The sequence below is a fragment of the Dromiciops gliroides genome, chromosome 2 (assembly GCF_019393635.1).
Source record: "Dromiciops gliroides isolate mDroGli1 chromosome 2, mDroGli1.pri, whole genome shotgun sequence".
Classification (NCBI taxonomy): Eukaryota; Metazoa; Chordata; class Mammalia; order Microbiotheria; family Microbiotheriidae; genus Dromiciops; species Dromiciops gliroides.
In genome coordinates this window covers 519,920,365-519,940,853 of record NC_057862.1, presented here as the reverse complement: position 1 = coordinate 519,940,853, position 20,489 = coordinate 519,920,365, and the positions used below count along the sequence as shown (strand labels likewise).

At 40.2% G+C, this 20,489-nt stretch overlaps 1 protein-coding gene across 1 annotated transcript in view; it reads right to left on the bottom strand.

Annotated features, from left to right (window-relative positions):
• Positions 1-18,560, bottom strand: part of GFPT1 (glutamine--fructose-6-phosphate transaminase 1) — a 65,809-nt gene extending 47,249 nt beyond the window's left edge. Inside the window, 1 exon segment of the mRNA XM_043988057.1 lies at positions 18,227-18,560. Within this exon segment, the coding sequence (XP_043843992.1) occupies positions 18,227-18,233 (7 nt within the window). The 5' untranslated portion in view covers positions 18,234-18,560.
• Positions 18,561-20,489: the final 1,929 nt, after the last annotated feature.

Here is a 20,489-nt window from a genome sequence, read left to right as displayed (position 1 = left end):
CTCAGTTATAATTTCTTGAAATATGGCCTAGATTTTTGGGGGGGAGGAGGGGCAGATCATGATTTCAGAAAGTCCAGTGATTCTTAGATTATCTTTCTTTGAACTTTTTTTAACCACCCCCGCCAACCCATCAGTTGTCTGTTTTCTTCTGTATTTTTCTTCAGTTTTTTTATTTCTAATAATTTTTGTCTCATAGAATCATTGATTTTTGTTTGAGCTGTTCTAATTTTATAGTTACTTGAGTAAGATTTTACCTTTTTTTGTTTTAAGCTATTCTCCTTTCACTTCTTTTCTCCAGAGATTTTATTTTATTATTTTTTAATCTCTTGCTTCATTTCTTCTAGTTACTCATGTAGTCTTTGTTGGAATAGCCATTTTTTTCCTTTGAGTGCTCCCAGTCATTATGTAGTACTCTAAGTTGGATTTTTGGGTATCTCGATTAATTATAATTTTACAGTGCTCTGTATCTTCCTGTGTTTGTTTATCTCAGTAGCCTCAGTTACTTAACTAGGGTGGTGTGCCAGGACTAGGCTCCTTTTCTTGCTTTACTTCTGAGTGGGATGTCCAGCCTTTCTCGGTCTCAGCCTGAGTAATCTGTGTGTTCTTGGGAAGATGACCCTTCCTTCCCTTCCCACTTCCTGTCTTTGAGGTTCAGAGCAGTGGATCTTAAGGGTCCTTTATGATGTCTCAGGACAGAGTGCTAGGAATCTGAGAGCTTTTGGTGCTAGGATATCCCTAGTCTGAATGCTACTATGCCTGGACTAGTTTCTGTTCATTTCCAAGTTACCCGCTGAGGATTTCTAACCACCCTGGGGCTTTCTTGGGAACCCTCCATTCCTGCCCCCTCTGGATATACAGATCCTTACAGATTTCATCTGTCTCTGGCCGGTTTCCATGTACTCTGGGAAGCTACCGTCTTGTTTGTCTGTGCTGGCACTGGCTTTGCTGGCAGGCCCTCTTTCCTCTTGCCCATGGGTTTCTGGTTTACTTTTTCTTTAGTTTTTTGGTAAAGAAGTCATTTACTATATTTTCTCATTAGACTTCTTGATTTTTTTTTGTCTAGTGCTATTTTTAGGCTTTTACTGGAATACATGTGTAAGATGCTCTATTCAGGCAGACATATTGTTCAGAAGTCCTCCATTACTTGCTTCCTGGTACAGTTTACATGTTGATCTTAAAAGCTGCCCCCTCTCCCCCCCAATTAAAAATGCAGTGTTTTGAATTATAGTTTGGCTTTCCCATAGACTTTGAAATTTGTAAGGATTCCTTGGCAACTATTGATCCCCTGGTGGGGAGGCCCAGAGTTGTAGGACCTTTATTTTCAAAGCAATTTCAGTATTAAAGCCTACTTTTTAGGGCATTTCTTGGAAGTCAGCTTTTAGTCAGATGTTCTCCTCTCCCCAATCAGGTAACCATTTTATTAGCACTCACTTTGTACAAAGACTCTACTGGGTGTTGGTGAAGAAACAAAGCTCATCAGAATCATGTAATCTCAGGACTGGAAAAGATCTTCTTTGGCCATTTGACAGCTAGCGTCAAGTGTCTGAGGCCGCATTTGAACTCAGGTACTCCTGAATCCAGGGCCGGTGCTTTATACACTGCGCCACCTAGCTGCCCCCCAAAAAAAAATTTTATACAATAAAACTCTATTTAATAATGTAAAAAAGATTCTTATGTTGGGGTTCTTACAAAAACAAGTCTTAGTTTGATCTAAGTCTTAAAATCTGGCAGCAGTGTGAATACAAACACATCAGGAGAGGTAGAAATCACCAAAAACTGTTTTCTTCTTCATATCCCCTATAGTGCCTCACAAATAGTATGTATTCAGTAAATACTTTTTGAATGAGTAAATCATAAAATTTTGGGGCAGCTAGGTGGTGCAGTGGATAAAGCACTGGCCCTGGAGTCAGGAGGACCTGAGTTCAAATCCAGCCTCAGACACTTGACACTTACTAGCTATGTGACCCTGGGCAAGTCATTTGACCCCAGTTGCCTTACCCAAAAAAAAAAAAAAAAAAGAAAAGAAAATTTTGTTGTGAAATATAAATAAACACAACTATACTAGCAGAGGTAATATACAAATGAAATAACAGCTTTTTAAAGTAGATGTATTAAAAAGGAAAATAATAAATGTTGGAGAAGCTGTGGAAAAATTGGAACACTAATGCATTGTTGGTGGAGCTGTGAACTGATCCAACCATTCTGGAGAGCAATTTGGAATTATGCCCAAAGGGCAATAAAGCTGTGCATACCCTTTGACCCAGCAATACCACTTTTGGGTCTTTTTCCCAAAGAAATCATGGAAAGGGGAAAGGGGCCCACATGTACAAAAATATTTATAGCTGCTCTTTATGTGGTGGCAAGGAATTGGAAGTTGAAGGGGTGCCCATCAATTGGGGAATGGCTGGACAAGTTGTGGGATATAAATACAATGGAATACTATTGTGCTGTAAGAAACGATGAGCAGGAGGAGTTCAGAGAAACCTGGAGGGTCTTGCGTGGGCTGATGATGAGTGAGATGAGCAGAACCAGGAGAACATTGTACACAGTATCATCAACACTGAGTGTTGATCTACTGTGATGGACTATATTCTTCTCACCAATGCAATGGTACAGAAGAATTCCAGGAAACTCATGATAGAAGAGGATCTCCAAATCCAGAGGGGGGGAAAAAAAACAACAACTGTGGAGTATAGATGCTGAATGAACCATACTATTTCTTTTGGTTTTGGTGCTGATATTTTTCTATTTTGAGGTTTTTCATCATTGCTCTGATTTTTCTCTTATAACATGACTAATGCAGAAATATGTTTAATGTTATTATGTGTATATATATATATGTGTATATATATATATGTGTGTGTATATATATATATATATCCTATATCAGATTACCTGCTATCTAGGGAAGGGGGGAGGGGGGAGGGAGGGAGAAAAATTTGAAGTTGGAAAGCTTGTATAAACAAAAGTTGAGAACTATCTTTACATGTAATGGGAAAAAAAATAAAAGACTTTATTAATTTTAAAAAAATAAAGTAGATGTATTGCTATATAGGGCAGCTAAATGTCACAGAGGTTGACTGGAGGGCCTGGAGTTAGGAAGACCAGATTTCAAATCCAGCCTCAAATACTTACTAGCTGTGTGACCCTGGGCAAGTCACTTAACCCTGTTTGCCTGTTTCTTATCTGTAAAATGAACTGAAGGTAAATGGCAAACCACTCCAGTTTCTTTGCCAACAAAACCCAAAATGGAGTCACAAAGAGTTGGACACAACTGAAAAAGAACTGAACACAGGGCAGCTAGATGGCACACTGGATAAAGTACTGGCGCTGGATTCAGGAGGACCTGAGTTCAAATGCCACCTCAGACACTTGACACTTACTAGCTTTGTGACCCTGGACAAGTCACTTAACCCGGATTGCCCCACCCCCAAAAAAAGACTGAAAAACTGCTATAAAGGCAGGATTAAAAGAACTTAGGTTTACAAGTATACATCTTCTAGCTTATTTTTTTTTACTAAAAATAAAAGAACTGTGTCTTACTGTTATAAAACATTAGAGAAATGTCTAATTTATAGACCATGATGAGGAAATACAAAAATCAATTTCCATAGGAGTTGCAAGATTAAGAAAAAATTTTTTCTTCTATTTTCAAATGTTAAAAATATTTCCTGGGGCAGCTAGATGGTGCAGTGGATAGAGCACCGACCCTGGAGTCAGGAGTACCTGAGTTCAAATCTGACCTCAGACACTTAACACTTACTAGCTGTGTGACCCTGGGCAAGTCACTTAACCCCAATAGCCTCACTAAAAAACTAAAACAAAAAAAAACAAAACCAAAAATATTTCTTATCTGTACTTTTCTTTTTTTTGTTTGTTTTTTTGGTGGAACAACAAGGGTTAAGTGACTTGCCCAAGGTCACACTGCTAGTGTCAAGTATGTGAAGCTAGATTTGAACTCAGGTCCTCCTGAATCCAGGGCCGGTGCTTTATCCACTGCGCCACCTAGCTACCCCCTTCTATCTGTACTAAAGGTTCCAAACACCTTATGTGAGAAAATAATGGTATTTGGCAGATCTGGAATTGATTGAATTGGGTGAGACTGACTGAGAACCTACTTAAGGTTGATTAAATTGAGACCACACCTGGCCGGCCCTGAGTGGGGTGTTGTTCTCTGGGGCTGTGGACCACACATCAACAGGAGAGCACCCTCAACCAATCAGCTTGAAGGACCTCCTCTTCAGGGGAGGGGGACAGGAAGTAGGAAAGGAGGCTGGCTTCGTGGCTCTGGTCTTTTTTCGGTTTGGAAACCTCGGGTTGTTGGCAGAAAGGAAAGGAGAAAAAGGAGGCTAGTCTGAACCAGGGAGAGAGGCTTTTCTTTCTGTACTTTCTATACTCCCTATGTTCTCTCTTTACTCTTTAATAAATGCTTAATGCCGGGGCAGCTAGGTGGCACAGTGGATAGAGCACCGGCCCTGGAGTTAGGAGGACCTGAGTTCAAATCCAGCCTCAGACACTTAACACTTACTAGCTGTGTGACCCTGGGCAAGTCACTTGACCCCAATTGCCTCACTAAAAAATAAATAAATAAAATAAAATAAATGCTTAATGCCAAAAGCTGGTGCTGACGTTTCTAGCTTATAAGTAAACCTTAGCTAGTTCTCCCCCCATACTGGGGGGGAGAAACAACGCAACCACACATTAGATTTTAAACATCACACTTACAAGGTAAATTTTGATTGAAAAATTTTATACAATATAAAATGAAATGTAAATTGTATATGATAAACATGTATATAATAATTTCGGGTTCACAAAGTATTGCTGTGGTTCAGTCCATGCCGGCTGTATCCAACCCTTCATGATCCCATTTGGGGTTTTCTTGGCAAAGATACTAGGGTGGTTTGTCATTTCCTTTTCCAGTGGATCCATTCTGTCAGGCAGTAAGAGCTAGGAAAGTCACATAGCTAAGAAGTATCTGAGGCTGGATATAAACTCAAGTCTTCCTGACTCCGCTGAACCACTAGGTGCCTCCTGCTCCTCAGAACACTGGGAGATAGATACTATTATAATTCTCATTTTACAAATAAGGAAAGAGTTTAAGAGCAGTCAAGTAACCTGCATAGGGTCACTCACATAGATAGCAGGTGTCTGAGTAGGATTTAAAATAAAACCTCTAAACCCAGCCCTCTACCAAATAGCCTCTGAATAGATAAGTAAAAAAAAAAGGGATATACCAGGTAATAATCAGTAAATGTAAAAATAGGAAGGCCCAAAAAAAGCTATAAGAAACCTTCTACATGTTGCCACAGCAGACTGCTTGGCAATATACCAAAACTGTGCAATTAGGTGCCAAATAAACTAAGTAAAATTATAACCTGAAGTTGTAGAGAAATGAGTCATTAACTAAGGGCAAATTAACTTTCACAAACTACAATAGCCAGAATGCAAATAAAACCTTTGTGATGCATGTTATAATGCTATCTAATGGGGAGAAACATCTCACATAATACGGTTTTAGTATTTTAAAAATTAAATTCTCTAGTACTATACAGGAGAAAACCATGTAAAATCTGCTCAATACAAAATATTGTTATCATTAGATTCCAATGTATTTGTTCTTCTTTATACTAATAAATCATCATCAAGAGCTCTCTACACTTCCCCACTGATAATTACAAGCTTCATTCATGATAAAGGAGTAGTCATGGAAAGAGTAAATTTGACAGAAAGAACAACAAGATGAACAAGAATGCTATATAATTATATTGACCAATCTTAGCCCTGGAGGAGAGCTGAGAAAATGTTATCTCCCTCATTTCAGGACAGGGAGGGGAGATTTCTCCTCCTGTCAGAGTGTGTTAGTTGGTAACACTGAGCTGAGTCACAATCTCTCCTTACTTCAGGTTCCTCATCTATAAAAAATGAGGGAATTCTACTAAATTACTTCTAAGGATATTTAGAGGTCTAATTCTATCATCCTTTGGGCTTATGAAATAATCCAAAAAATAAAAATATCTGGTAAAGAAGTGGAAACTAATGAAGTTTCTATGTATTGGGGAATGGCTGAACAAGTTACAGTACATGAAAGTAATGGATTACTATCGTGCTATAAGAAATGATGAAGGGGATAGTTTCAGAAAAACCTAAAATGACTTAGATGAACTGATATAGAAGGAAGAGAGCAGAATCAGGAAATGGGAGAGAAAATACTTTTTACTAATTTTAAAACTAAAAAGAAAAACATCATAGCTTTCTACTATTATAACATCGGCTAGATGTAGTAATGTTATCTGTTAAGCTGAACAAGAATACTAGAATAAGAATCAGAACCCCTGGATTAGTCATTTGAACATACCTGTACCTCTATTTTCTTACCTGTAATATGAAGGGCTTGGCCTGTAAGATTATTAATATCTTTTCTAGTTTTAAAATATAATTCTATAATAACTGGACATGGATAATTTACAATAACATGGACAGAGAAAGAGAGTAGACTGTTTTTCTCCTGGAATTACAAACAGAAAAATCACTACGGTTCACGCAAGTTAAAAAAAAATTTGATGTTTAAAGTGAGAAATAAAAAGAAATTTTTTAAATTAAAAAAATGGTTCAAATGTATTCAGTAAGTATTTTCTATGGATTAATTTACAGTTTCATTAAATGGCCAAGTAACTGGATCAGAGGATCCATGGTGTATGGGTACAGGCATTGCTCTAGACCAGACCACTTGAAAAAAGAAACAAAAGGACCATGTGTGTGTAAACACACACCAAAAAAATACTTATAGCACCTCTTTTTGGGGTGGCAAGAACTAGAACCTGGGGAAATGCCCATAAATTGGAAAATGTCTAAAATACATGATACATGAATGGGATACAACACTACTGTGTTGAAGAGAATGGTTTCAGAAAAACCTAGAAGACTATATAAACTCAAGCAAAGTGAAGTGAGCAGAACAAGGAAAAAAAATTTTTTTCAGTAACAGCAATAATGTAAAGATAATCGACTGTGGGGCAGCTAGGTGACACAGTGGATAGAGCACCAGCCCTGGAGTCGGGAGGACCTGAGTTCAAATCTGACCTCAGACACTTAACACTTACTAGCTATGTGACCCTAGGCACATCACTTAACCCCAATTTCCTCACCAAAAAACAAATAAAAAACAGATAATCAACTGCGAAAGACTTAATAACTGATCAACACAATGACTGATCACAATTCCAAAACACTCAAGATGAAAAATACTATCCACCTCCTAAAGGCAAACCAGTTACCTAAGAGGGTAGGTTGAAGCACTATTTGTTCTGTTTCTTGTTTCCCTCCACCACCACCCCAACAAGCTGATGTAGAAATCTGTTTTGCATGTTTTTCTGTTTGTAATGGTTGATTTCTTAACGGATGGGGATAGGGCCCAGGGACAGAGAGAATTTGGAACTGAAAATAAAATTCTTCACTTCCACCTCCTGACTTCCCACAAGATTCAGCTCAAATGCTATCTTCTACAGAAGGCCCATCTTAATCCCACTCCCACTTTCTAGAACATTCCCTCTGAGATTACCTCCTATTTATACAGTCTATCTACTGTATGTACATCATTTTGTATGTAAGCTCCAGGAGGGCAGGGATCTTGTTTTTACCTTTCTTTGTATCCCAAGCACTTAGCACAGTTCCTGGCATATAATGTTTGTTGACTGATTGTCTGATATTCACTTAAAACTGTGGTTAAGTAAAATATAATGCTCACAAGACAGCATACTATCATGAAAAGAACAAGGAACTTGAGGTCAGGAAGAAAGTGCCTGTGTTCAAGTCTGAGCTCTAATGACCCTAGATAAGTCTGGTTTCTGTGCCTCAAATTCCTCATTGCTACATTACCACAGGGTAGTTGTAAGAAAAGATTTTGTAAACTCTATATTGTGTAAATATAAATTATCTCTCCTTATAAATGTCCTTTAAAATATTCCAGAAATTTAGAGCAGTCCTTTCTGTGATAGAAAATTAATTGCCTGATTTTTTTCAAATATCAAAGTCTGCTTTTTAAAGTAATGGATTGTTTTACCAGATAATTCTTAAGATTTGGTTTGTATGTGAAAGAATGATTTAGGTTAAGCCATTAGAAAGTCACAGTGGGGGGTAGCCAGGTGGCGCAGTGGATAGAGCACTGGCCCTGGAGTCAGGAGGACCTGAGTTCAAATTTGACCTCAGCCACTTGACACTTACTAGCTGTGTGTGACCCTGGGCAAATCACTTAACCCTCATTGCCCTGCCCAAAAAAAAACAAAGGAAAAGAAAGAAAGTCACTGTGATGCAAAAGATGAGTATCAATAAAAAATTTTTAAGAGCTGAGGGAAAAAGAATGATAGATTTAAAAATTTTAGTACAAGTTCTTTAGACATTCAATACCTAAGAGACTTTTTTCCTTTTCTTCTTGAGAGGCAACAAGGATGGAGGCTGGAATATTAGCTGGAATCAGAATAGGCTGAGGCCAAATCCTGCTTCTGATCTTTACTGGCTATGTGGCCTGAGCAAGTCACTTCATCTCTCTAGGTCTTTATAACAGGCATACTGGTAGGCTCCTTGTGAGGTTCAAATGAGATAATACATAGTTTTGCAAATGTTTGAGTTCTGGTGACTCCAAACCTTGGGAGTCATCTCAAGCATCTGACTTTCTTGTCCCTAGCTCATCTCATCAGCTGCCATATCCTTTTAAGTAAGTCTCCCTCTACATCTCTCACATCCATTCCCTAGTCTCCATTTACAGTGACACCATTGAGATACAGACTTCTCATCCCTTGACTAAACTAATGAAATTGCCTTCTAGGAATCTAACCTCTTCCCTATCACAGTTCCTAAAATTTTCTAAAGGCACAAATCTGACATCACTCAAAAACCTTCAGCTGCTCCCTTTTGCCCATGAGATAAAATCCAAAAGCCCTTAGGCAGACATTTCAAGACTCACAATTTTTCTAGCCTTCTTTGATATAACTCTCCTACATGAATTTAATGTTCTGATCAAACTATACCAAATTATTCCTTGTTGTCACCCTGATATTCATATGAAAGCCATCCTCCATGCCTGGAATTTACTCCATTACCGTTATCACTTCCTGCTGAAATTCAATTTAATTTGGGGGCAGCTAGATTGCTCAGTGGATAGAGCACCAGCCCGGAATTCAGGAGAACCTGAGTTCAAATCCAGCCTCAGGCACTTGACACTTACTAAGCTGTGTGACCCTGGGCAAGTCATTTAACCCTCAATGCCCTGAAAGAAAAGGGAAAAAAAAAAGAGGAGAGGTAGCTGGAAAGTGATTTCTCAGGCACGAGTCTTTGTAATCAGAGGCACTACTTGAAACTCTCCTTCTTGAAACTCTCCCCCCTTAGTTTTCCTGACACTCCATTATCCTGGCTCTTCTTCCAACTGCCACTTATGTCTTCTTGAAAGACATTTCAATCAAAGCAATTTTCTTTAAATAAAAATTTAACCCTGTCACACCACTACTCAATCAATTCCAATGGCTTCCTATGGTTTCCAAAGTAAAATATAAACTCTTTTGCTCAGGTTTTAAAGCCCAGCACAGCGTGACCCCAACCCAATATTCCAGCTTCATTGGACTCTCCCTACTGCACTCTGATCCAGCCCAACTGACCTACTCCTTATTCTTTACACCTGGGACACTGCCTCTCCAGGCTCCACACCTTTGAAAAGACCTTTATGCAGGAAATACAAAACCTCCTCATCTCCACCGCATAGGGTCCCTCCTCTCTTACTTTATAATGCAACATAAGCACCAACTTCCCTCTGAAGCTTTCCTAATTCCCCCAATTGCTAGTACTAAAACTACCTCGTATTTAACTACTTTGTATATATTTGTTTTTAATAACTTTATATTTATGCTGTATGTGTTTTTGTATGACAAATGAATGGTATGGGGCAGCTAGGTGGAGCAGTGGATAAAGCACCAGCCCTGGATTCAGGAGGATCTGAGTTCAAATCCAGCCTCAGACACTTGACACTTACTAGCTGTATGACCCTGAGCAAGTCACTTAACCCTCACTGCCCCACCAAAAAACAAAAAACAACAACAACAACAAATGAATGGTTAAACAACAATTGGTCTAAAAAGTTCTAGTGTTCTAATGAAGTGCAAACTCAAGTCCATTCACAGTGTTTTATGGGAGCCAAAAAAGCTAATACAACCTTGGACTACGGGGAGAGACAACTTCCAAACATAAAGAGGTAATAGTCCCTCTAGTCTTCCCTAGTCAGACCACATCTTGAGTACTACATTCAGTTCTGGGCACCATGGTCTAGGAAGGATATTGTTAGGGCAACCAAGATGGTGAAGGATCTTCAATGCATATCATATAAAGATCAGCTGAAGGAACTGGAAAAGCTTAGCCTGCAGAAAATAAGACTCAAGATCAGATGTAGTGGCACACGCTTGTGTGTGTGTGTGTGTGTGTGTGTGTGTGTGTGTGTGTGTGTGTGTGTGTAGTGCACACACTTGCACACACTCCCCTGTGGCTGGGGAAACTTATGCCAGTGGATCTCTTGACCCCAGGAGTTCTAAGCTGCAATAGGGCTAAAGATAACCATGTCAGATACCAATAAAGTGAGAACCTGAAATGAGGAGGGAAAAACAGGCCCAGATCAGAGAAATACATCAAGGCTTCCAAGTCAATCAGTATGGCAATCAGGTCCACGTCCTTAAGTGGCTATTGCATTTCCAAATGGGGTGAAGTAGGTAGAGAGAGGAAAGACAAGAGAGGGAGAAATGAAAGGAGAGAAAGAAGTGAGAGGGAAGAGATTGGGGGGGGGAGGGGAACCAGGAGAAAGAAAGAATGAGAGAGAGAGAGAGAGAGAGAGAGAGAGATGTAAGGGTGAGAGAGAGAGGGCTGGAGGAGGTGGGAGAGGGGAGAAACAGGACATAAAAATAGTGTATTCAAGTATCTAAAGGGTCTTCATGAAAGATTAGACTTATTATGTTTGACTCAAGAAAGCAGAACTAGAAACCATAAATCGAAATTGCAGAGGATAATTTAGGCTTGATGTCAGAAAAAAAAACTTTCTAAAACTTAGAACTACAAAAAAGTAAAATAGGCTGCCTTGTAAAGTAATAGGTTCCCCTTCTTTGCAGGTCTTTAAAGAGGCTAAATGACCATTTGTCAAGTATATAATATTGGGAATTCCTTTTGAGTATGGGTTAGATTAGATGGCTGATGAAGTCACTTCTAATTCTCAAATTTTGTGATTCTATGAATGACCCAGGGAAAATCTCCCCATGATGTTGGCTAAATCTTCTATGGAGTATTTATAGAAGAATGTAAACAAAAACCACATTGGAATTTCTAAATTTTTGAGGTCAGGGATCTATTGAAGTGTTATTAAAACATCTAACTCTTATAAGGCAACAGTGCCAGAAACAGTATTGTTCAAATACTTTACTGAATCAATAAGCATTTATTAAATAACTATGTGCTAGGTACTTTGTTCAGTGTCAGGGATACAAATTATGTATTTCTTCTCTTTATATTAATCCTCTTACATTTACAGATTAATTCTCTGGCATCAAATATAAATTGGAAAAAAATCATCATTATCTTCAAGCTTATATTTTACCAAATATATGCTTTCATATAAGGAATAAAGGAAATGAGAATTTATTAAGCAACTACTGTATGCCAGGCACTGTGCTAATCCCTTACAAATCCTATCTAATTTGATCCTCACAACTCTAGAAAGTAGGTGCTATTATTGTCCCAATTTTACCAGCAAGGAAACTGAGGAAAAGCAAAGTTAAGTGACCTGACCAAATGTCTGAGGCTATATTTAAATTCAGGTCTTCCTTTACAAAGCTTTTTCCAGAGATGTAAATAGCCTTTACATCCTACCATTTAACATGTATTAGATTTCTACTACGGACTAGGCACCACATTTTATAAACTATTTCATAACATTTCTATGATTTCTAGAGAAAAGTATAGTCTGAAAATGTCCTAAGGATCATCTAGTCCTACCCTCTTCCCCATTTTATAGATGAAGAAACTAAGGCATAGAGAGGTGTCACCATATCTAGGTAGCCTCTGGGGATTTAAAGCCATCCATGATCAAGGGAGGGGAGAATACTAAGTTTTAGTTTACTCTCCTGCATAAATAATTTTCATATAAAAGAAAGTAAGAGAAAGGTTCACTGGCACAGTTCAGGGACAAAGCTGATTTTCAGGAAACAAAATCCTAGATAAGGGCAAAATCTTTTACACAATCATAACAGCTATGAAATAGCTGAAGGAAATTAAATCTTAAAAGCTTGTAATGGCAAGGTGCAGTGATGATTTCAGGATGTTTAATAGGTCAATCTGATAATACAACTCTAAAGAAGTCTTCCCCAAACCTACTCTAAGCAATAATTCTGTTGCTAAGTGAATTGTCCCTAGCTAATGCTTATTAGCTTATTTCTCAATGACAAAGTGAAGTGGGAAACGAATTTGTCTTGTTTTTAAAGGTTTCTCCATAATTCTTGACAACTAATTTCCAGAACTGTTTTTTATGTATTTTATAAGGGGAAAAAAAATCCTAATCTCTACCAAATTCTAATTATATCTGGAATCTTGCAGGCTTTGATGGGAGAAAAGAACTAGGAGTCAGTTCTTCAAATGTTAGCTCAGTCTTAACCTTGTGACTCCTTTTTCTGAGACTCATTTTCCTCATCAATAAAGATGGAATTATATATATCATCAGTGTGGAATGGGGATGTTTGCTAAATGCTTTTTTTTTTTAAATCAGGCTAAATACCGCCCTTCCTATAAAGCATAATCCACCAACTCCTATATATCCATAAACATTTCTGACATGTACCTAATTGAAATACAATACTTCTTTCTCCTTTCCACTTTTCCAGGAACAAGAAAAAACAGATCAACAGCCAGAATGCCTAGTACTTTATGTACATACTACTCACCATTCAGGAAAAGTTCCTTAAATACCAAATGAAACACTGACTGAGGAGCCAGTTTGAAACCACACTTAGTATGCTTTTCTGAAACTTAAGCTGTCAGTTGCAAAATGGCTCTACTGATTAAACAAAGGGCTTAATTTATGGCATTTTATGCATACTAATTTCTACTATCACAATTTCAGCAAGCTATTTATAATTTTTCAAGTCGAGTCTATTCTTAGCTTTAATCCAGTTTTCATCTTCTGAAGGAGAAATCAGCATACTTAAGTTAAACATGGAAAAAAATATTAATGAACAAGTCACATACTTCACAGATCCCACCTAGCCTCTATGATACTACAAATGCTTCCAGATGAGTAGGATAATATACAGTTGACAATTACAGGTTTTAATTTGACAATTCAAAGAACATTTTCTAAGAGCCACTTAAAATGAAAAATTCCGATTTTCCAGACAATGAAATGCAGCTGGATGGACAATTTATAGCACTCACCTAACAGTATAAATATCTTGAACAAACACCAAGTCAAAAGGACCATGAGTTGGGTCCAAAATTTAGCAAAAGGATCCCCAAACTTTTCCAACAAAGGCTACTCTTTTAAATAACAATATTCTTGCAGTAATACTGTAAGGTTGCAAGTCATGCAACATGAGAGTATATGCTTACCTGAAGTTGAGGATCAGTCAAAGGACAACTGAAAGGTTCATGGTAGGCACTGGTAGGTAGGTATAAGTAGGCTTCAACACATTACAAAGGAATTATATATGGAAAAGCAATGAAATGGATACCATCCAAAAAGGTATGACTGAAAAAGATGGGTTGAGCACATGGCAAGAACAAGAGATAACCAAGGGTCAGTCCCCATTTTCCACTGGTTTTCTCAAAATATCAATAGAACACAAGGCCCCTAAAATATTGGGTGGAAATGCTTGGGGAGGAGGGGAGATATGGAAGGACATGAGCAAAAATAAGACAGAATTAAAAAGCACAGATTACTTGAATCCTTGAAAGAAATACCCACATTAATAATAGCACCAATGGAATAGAGAAAGAATCTTATGCTAGGTGCAGGTGATATGGGGAGTAACTAAATATATTATAGGATATGAACAATGCAATACTATTATACAATAAGAAACAAGTATGACAGATTCAGAGAAACCTGGGAAGGCTTATATGACCTGATTCGCAGTAAAACAAGCAGAACCAGAACAATGACCACAATAATTTAGAGGGAAAAAATGATGAAGACTTCAGAATTCTAATTAGAATAATCAATCATAACTTCAGAAGGCTGATAATAAAGCATGCCTCCTGCTTCTTGGAAGAGAACTAATGAATTAGCAGTACAGAACAATGCATACAATTTCAGGTATGGCCTGAGACTGGTTTTTTAACTCTGCTTATTGGAGAGGAGGGACATGAGTTACTGGGTACTGAGATGTAAAAAAGAAGAGGGGGACGGGGAGAAAGAGGAAGGGAAGAGGGGAAGGAAGAGTACAGGAGTTCACAGGTTCACATACAATCCTCTTTTTTGCTATTCTTTGTACACCGAATTTTTGTGTTTTGTTTAAAACTATGTTCACAAAAATAATTTTTTTTGAATGAAGACAACAATTCTGGCCTTCAAGGCATTTGCAGTCTAGTAGGAAGACTATGGCATGTATACAAAATAAGTAAGCTCATATGCTACCTTTTCTGGGGACAAAGAAGAGATGTAGACAAAGTGCTTGTACTATGAAAATGTAGGAGGACAAGAGCACTACAAGCTAAGGAATCAGAGACTTCTTGGAGAAGGTGGCATCTGAGCCAGGCCTTGAAAGAGGATTGCTTCACAGATGGAAAAACAAAGAAAGTGCACTCAGGATATGATTAAATAAAGAAGCAAAGGACACAGTTGTTCTGAGAGCCAACAATTGCAATATTTCTATGTTGTATACTAGATGGTATAAATACGTATGATCTATTAACAGATGTTAAGTATGTGTTAACACATACTTCTAGATAAACACTAAAAAAGACAAACATCCAGAAACCAAAAAAAAAAAATACACAGTAGCATTAATTTTTAAACATTCTTGGAAATGCTTTAAGTAGACACTCTCCATGGGTTACTATAGATTAAAAAAATTTCAATTCTTCACCTCTGGGTGATGAGCTTCTCCAAACCTGTCCCTAGAATAATCCTGGTTCTCTAAAGCTTTGCTTGTATAGATAGGCCAAGCTCTTACAGGGCCAACTGAGGAATAAAGGCTACTACTGCACTATGTTTGGTTCAGAAAAACCATTCTAGCTAAGGGTGGAAACTAAAGTACTGACCATCAAGCACCTCTTATTTTCATCCAAGAACTAAGGAAGGTCATCTATTAAGGAGTAGAGGACAAGACAAGTTCAACAATAGGAATAGCTATGCACTCCAGACCACCAACTCTACTTACAACCTGACCTCCCTTTTCTTAGCCATCAGAGCAAAGAGAAACTCCTGCAAAAAAAGGGACAGGTCATCTCCACAAACGCCAGTAAACTTTATGGTAAGCAAGTTGAAGAGATCCAGAATAGCAGCAATCTCCAGACCATCCCTCCTACCAGCCTAGCCCCAGCAAGCCAGAGTTCAGAGGATCGATCCATGAGAACATGAGGAAAAGCAGATGTTTCAAACTCTGCCTCCTCAGCAGCCAAAACTGTAGTAAAGATCCAGAAAAGAAGTTCTCATCACCAAAGTCCTTGGCACTGTCAGTAGTTCAATTTCAAAAAATGAATAAGATTTTACCAATGAAATTGACATTAAAGACACATTAGTATCTGCTTTACCTATTGCACCATAAAACCCCAAGGGTTTCCACCTAACCTGAAGCTATGTATATTGTCTCTTCCTGTTATGGGAGTTTCAGAGCTGGAACTATCATGCTTTTCTATTGCTATCCCCAGTATTTAATAGTGCACTGCACGAACCAGAAGAACCTTGTACACAGTATCATCAACATTGAGTGTTGATCTACTGTGATGGACTAGATTCTTCTCACCAATGCAATGGCACAGAAGAGTTCCAGGGAACTCGTGACGGAAGAGGATCTCCAAATCCAGGAAAAAAAAAAAAAGAACTGCGGAGTATAGATGCTGAATGAACCAGACTATTTCTTTTGTTTTTGATGCTGTTTTTTTTTCTATTTTGAGGTTTTTCATCATTGCTCTGATTTTTTCTCTTATAACAGGACTAATGCAGAAATAGGATTAATGTTATTATGTGTGTGTGGGTGTATGTATATATATGTATGTATGTGTGTGTGTGTATATATATATAATATATAAATATAATATATATATATATATATATATATATAAAACCTATATTCCAGATTACCTGCTGTCTAGGGGAGGGGGGGAGGGAGGGGGAGGGAGGGAGAAAAATCTAAAATTGTAAAGCTTGTAATAAACAAATAGTGCACTGCACTACCAAGCCCAAAATACTTTTTCATTCATTTTAACAGAAATGCTGCACTATGTCTAAGTGAAGACCCACATTTATTAAAGTCACAGATTCTTGAAGAAGTACAGGAAATGAATCAAATTCACTCCTTTAAAAGCACAACTATATAAGTCAGAAGGGAGCGTGTCCACATAAAAAAAGTGGGTTTGTTATCTCTGATGATTGGGCACCTCATTTGCAACAGGCTTCTTAACCTTCTTTCAGCAGGGAAATAAAGTATCAATGCCCTGCACTCATAGTTATTTGATCAGGTCTACTGATATGAAAATAATTTCAATAATGAGTAAGGACAGCATAAACCTGAGATGATTTCTAATGTTTATAAGAACTGTCAAGCCCTGGCTATTGAAATAGAACAAGCACATTAAGTCCTATATCTTTTATTTAGTTTTTTGCTTTTGGTTTGTTTTTTTGCGGGGCAATGGGGGTTAAGTGACTTGCCCAGGGTCAAACAGCTAGTAAGTGTCCCATGTCTGAGACCGGATTTGAACTCAGGTACTCCTAAATCCAGGGCTGGTGCTTTATCCACTGGGCTACCTAGCTGCCCCAGTCCTATATCTTTAAAAAAAAATTTTTTTTTGTTTTTTTGCGGGGCAATGGGGGTTAAGTGACTTGCCCAGGGTCACACAGGTGGTAAGTGTCAAGTGTCTGAGGCTGGATTTGAACTCAGGTACTCCTGAATCCAGGGCCGGTGCTTTATCCACTGCACCACCTAGCCACCCCCCCAAAAAAAAAATTTTTTTAAGTTGGAAAGGACTAATTTAAAATAAACTGAGACCTCACACAGAGGCCAACCCTTCAATCTCCCTTGACTTTCACCATAATGATTTATAATTAATAATAAGAGCTAGCACTTATTATATACAAGGGACTGGGCTAAGCGTTTTACAAATATTTTCGCCACAGAATCACACCTGGGACATCCTAATTCCATTCGATGGGGAACTTACATCCCTCCCACTGCCACCGCTTGAAGACCTCCACTGAAAAGGAAACTCACTGCCCCAGGAAAGAGCCTTTTCCACTTTGGGAGAGTTCTAATCGTTAGCCAATTTTTTCCACCCACTCCTCGGCTACCCTCTGGGGCCAAGCCATATGAGATGCTTCTCAAATACTGGGGGAAGGCTACTGGGGCACTCCTGCCTCAGCTCCCTTCCCTCCTATCCGGGCTTGGAAAAACACCCCCAGTCCCTTACAAGGTCACAGGGTCTCCTCCAGGCAACCCCCCCCCCGCCCCCCGGTTCATCCCCTCCGCGCACAAGGAGCAGGGGCCACTAGGGGCTGCTCAGAACTCGGTCGCTGACCACGCCCCCGCCCCGGCCAGACCCAGAGAGGCCGGTTCGGACATCCCGCGTCCCCTCCCCGCACCCGGGGGCCCCGTCTCGGCCAGCTCCCTTCCCTTCCCTGCGCCCCGAAGGCACCCGAGCCCTTCCCCCCTCTTCAACCCACGGAGGGGGGAGGGGTTCTTTCTGTACCTTTCCCAAACTCTAGGAAGGATGGGAGAGTAAGAGGAGGAGGAAGGAAGGGGGCGGGGACCGACCCTCCCTCGCTTCTAGACCTCCGGGACGGGGAGTGGGGCTGGGGACTCCCCGCCCAGGCCATCAGCACCCAGGTCCCCATCGTTCCATCCATACCTGCTCCACTAGCCACCCCCTCCTCTTTCTGGGGAACGCCCCCCCTCCTCCCAACGGTATCCAGCCTGTCTCCCTCGAAGCCCTATCCCCTCTCTGAACCCTCACCCTGGCAGCCCACCTCGCCCCCAACCCACCCCCATCTTACCGCACATGGTGAGAGGTAGGTGTGCTCGAGGCCGGGGGAAAAGAGAGCGCAGCGAGAGGCGGAGGAGCGGGAGGAGGGCGGAAGATACCCAGGGGACTGTGACGCGTGCGCGAGAGAAACTCAGAGGGAGGGGGAAGAGAAGGCCGGGGGATGCGGCGACCGGATCGCGCGCCCGCTTGCCGATCTGTCAGCCCGCCTGCCTACCGGACTGCCTAACTGACTGCCCCGCGGACTAGCCTAGTTCACTACTGCGACGGAGAAGGCGGGGCGGGCTTCTTGCAGACGCTCTCAGGCTCCGCCGCTAGCAACCGCCTAGGGTCCGCCCCTCTCCCCTTCACACCCTTCCCCACGCGCATGGCGTGCCGCGTTCCTATTGGGCCGGCCGGCCGCCCCTCAAGCCTAGGCCCCGCCTCCTCGGCCTCTTGATCCATGGCTTTCCCCTATGAGTCTCATTCCCCCTTCCCCCACCCTGCTCTCCACACACCCCTCCTTTCCCTCTCCCTCCCTCCCTCCATGCCTCGCGCGGCTACTGCTCTGCTGGCATGATAGACGTGGCACCCGGAGCTTGTCTGCCCGCCCGCAGCATCCGTTTAGAGATCCTGGTGACAGGGCGAGTTCTCTTCTGGCCGCCCCTAGGAGGAGCAGGCGAGAGAAATGCTGAAAAGTGAAGCCACAAGGATAAACATGCGCTCCAGCTGATCACCCCAAAGGGCAACACGCCCCTCTGCTTTTCCAATGCCTGATCCCTAAATTGGCGTGTTTATTGTAGAACAGGACAGAGATGTGAATTTGAGCTCGGCAGAAAGAGAGCAAGATATAAAAAGGAGACAGGCAATAGACGGAAGAAAGGAAATAGGATAATAGCTGACATTTACATGGAATCGTTGTATTTAAAGGACCCTAAAGATTATCTCAATCCTTAAGAGCCCAGAGGTGGCTTGCTGAAAGTCACACAAATCTAGCCAGCTGCAAAGAGGCTTGCCATTCACTCATCAGAACAGGATCACATTCAAATCCGGCCTCAGACATTTGACACTTACTAGCTTTGTGACCCTGGGCAAGTCACTTAACCCCAATTGCATCACAGACGTCTTAGATCTGGAAGAGACCTTAGAGATCATCTAACCCAACCCATTCATTTTAGCAAGAGGAAACAAGATCCACAGAAGGGGAGAAACTGGTTCAAGGTCACTTGCACGGCATTTTGCCATGATAAGTTTTTAACTAACCTTTGTTTAACTTGTAGCACTTTATGGTTTGCAAACCGCTTTTATATACATTGCTTCCTTTGTTCCTCACAAAAATCCTCTGAGAGTGGATGTCATTATTCCCATTTTAGAGATGAGAAAATTGAAGATAGAGATTGGGTGAATCGCCTAAACCTACAGAAGCAAGTAAGCGACACTGACTCTCTCCAGAACTTCAGTCTTCTAAAATGCAGGACTCTTGGGAGTTTACAATAATCACCTGGAGTGGATAACACTGAATTATTAGAGATCAAACTGAATCCTAGAGGTTGAGACTAACCATGCACCATAGCAGCCTCCTGAATATAAAAGGAAAAAAGGAACTAGTGAAAAGAGCAACAATAAGGATGGGGGAAAGAAGCACTGTGGCCAAAATGTTCTGATTTCAAACAGTTACTCAGGTTGGGCCAGCCTTTCTAATGGCAGCAAATTCTTTTCCACATTTTTTGCCTAAGGCCTAAAAGCCCTTCCTTGGAACTGGCCAACTTTCATTTCTCAACCCCTCAATTTAGTGCAAATTTAAAAAAATAACAATAACAACAAAAAAAATCACCCAACCATAGAGTGACAAGTCAAAGCCTTCACTTAAAACCGGATCTCCAGCCTTCACTTTTTTTACCTCTCTAATCTTTTTGATGGAGATTTTTATCATGTAGCAATGCCACACTATGACATTTTGATAAACTACCCTCTCAATCCAGCCTTCTATCCACTACCATAATCTGATATAACCCCTAAATGATGTCTACCCTCCAAGGGGGGTAACCTTTTGCATGGGACATGGGCCACCCACTCTTTCTGAACTGATTTGATCATCCCAAACTTCCTCACATTGGTAGATCTTGGTTCTCAGAGAAAGACTATTACCGTGGGGCTATAATTCAAACTCTCTCAGTGTCCTCAGGGTAACCCTATTGTAGAGACAGGATCTATTCCCTATGCTTGTCACTGTAGTTCTTGAGCCCTTACTGGTATGCTTCCTATCTACACAAAATTAGCCAGTCACAATAATGCCA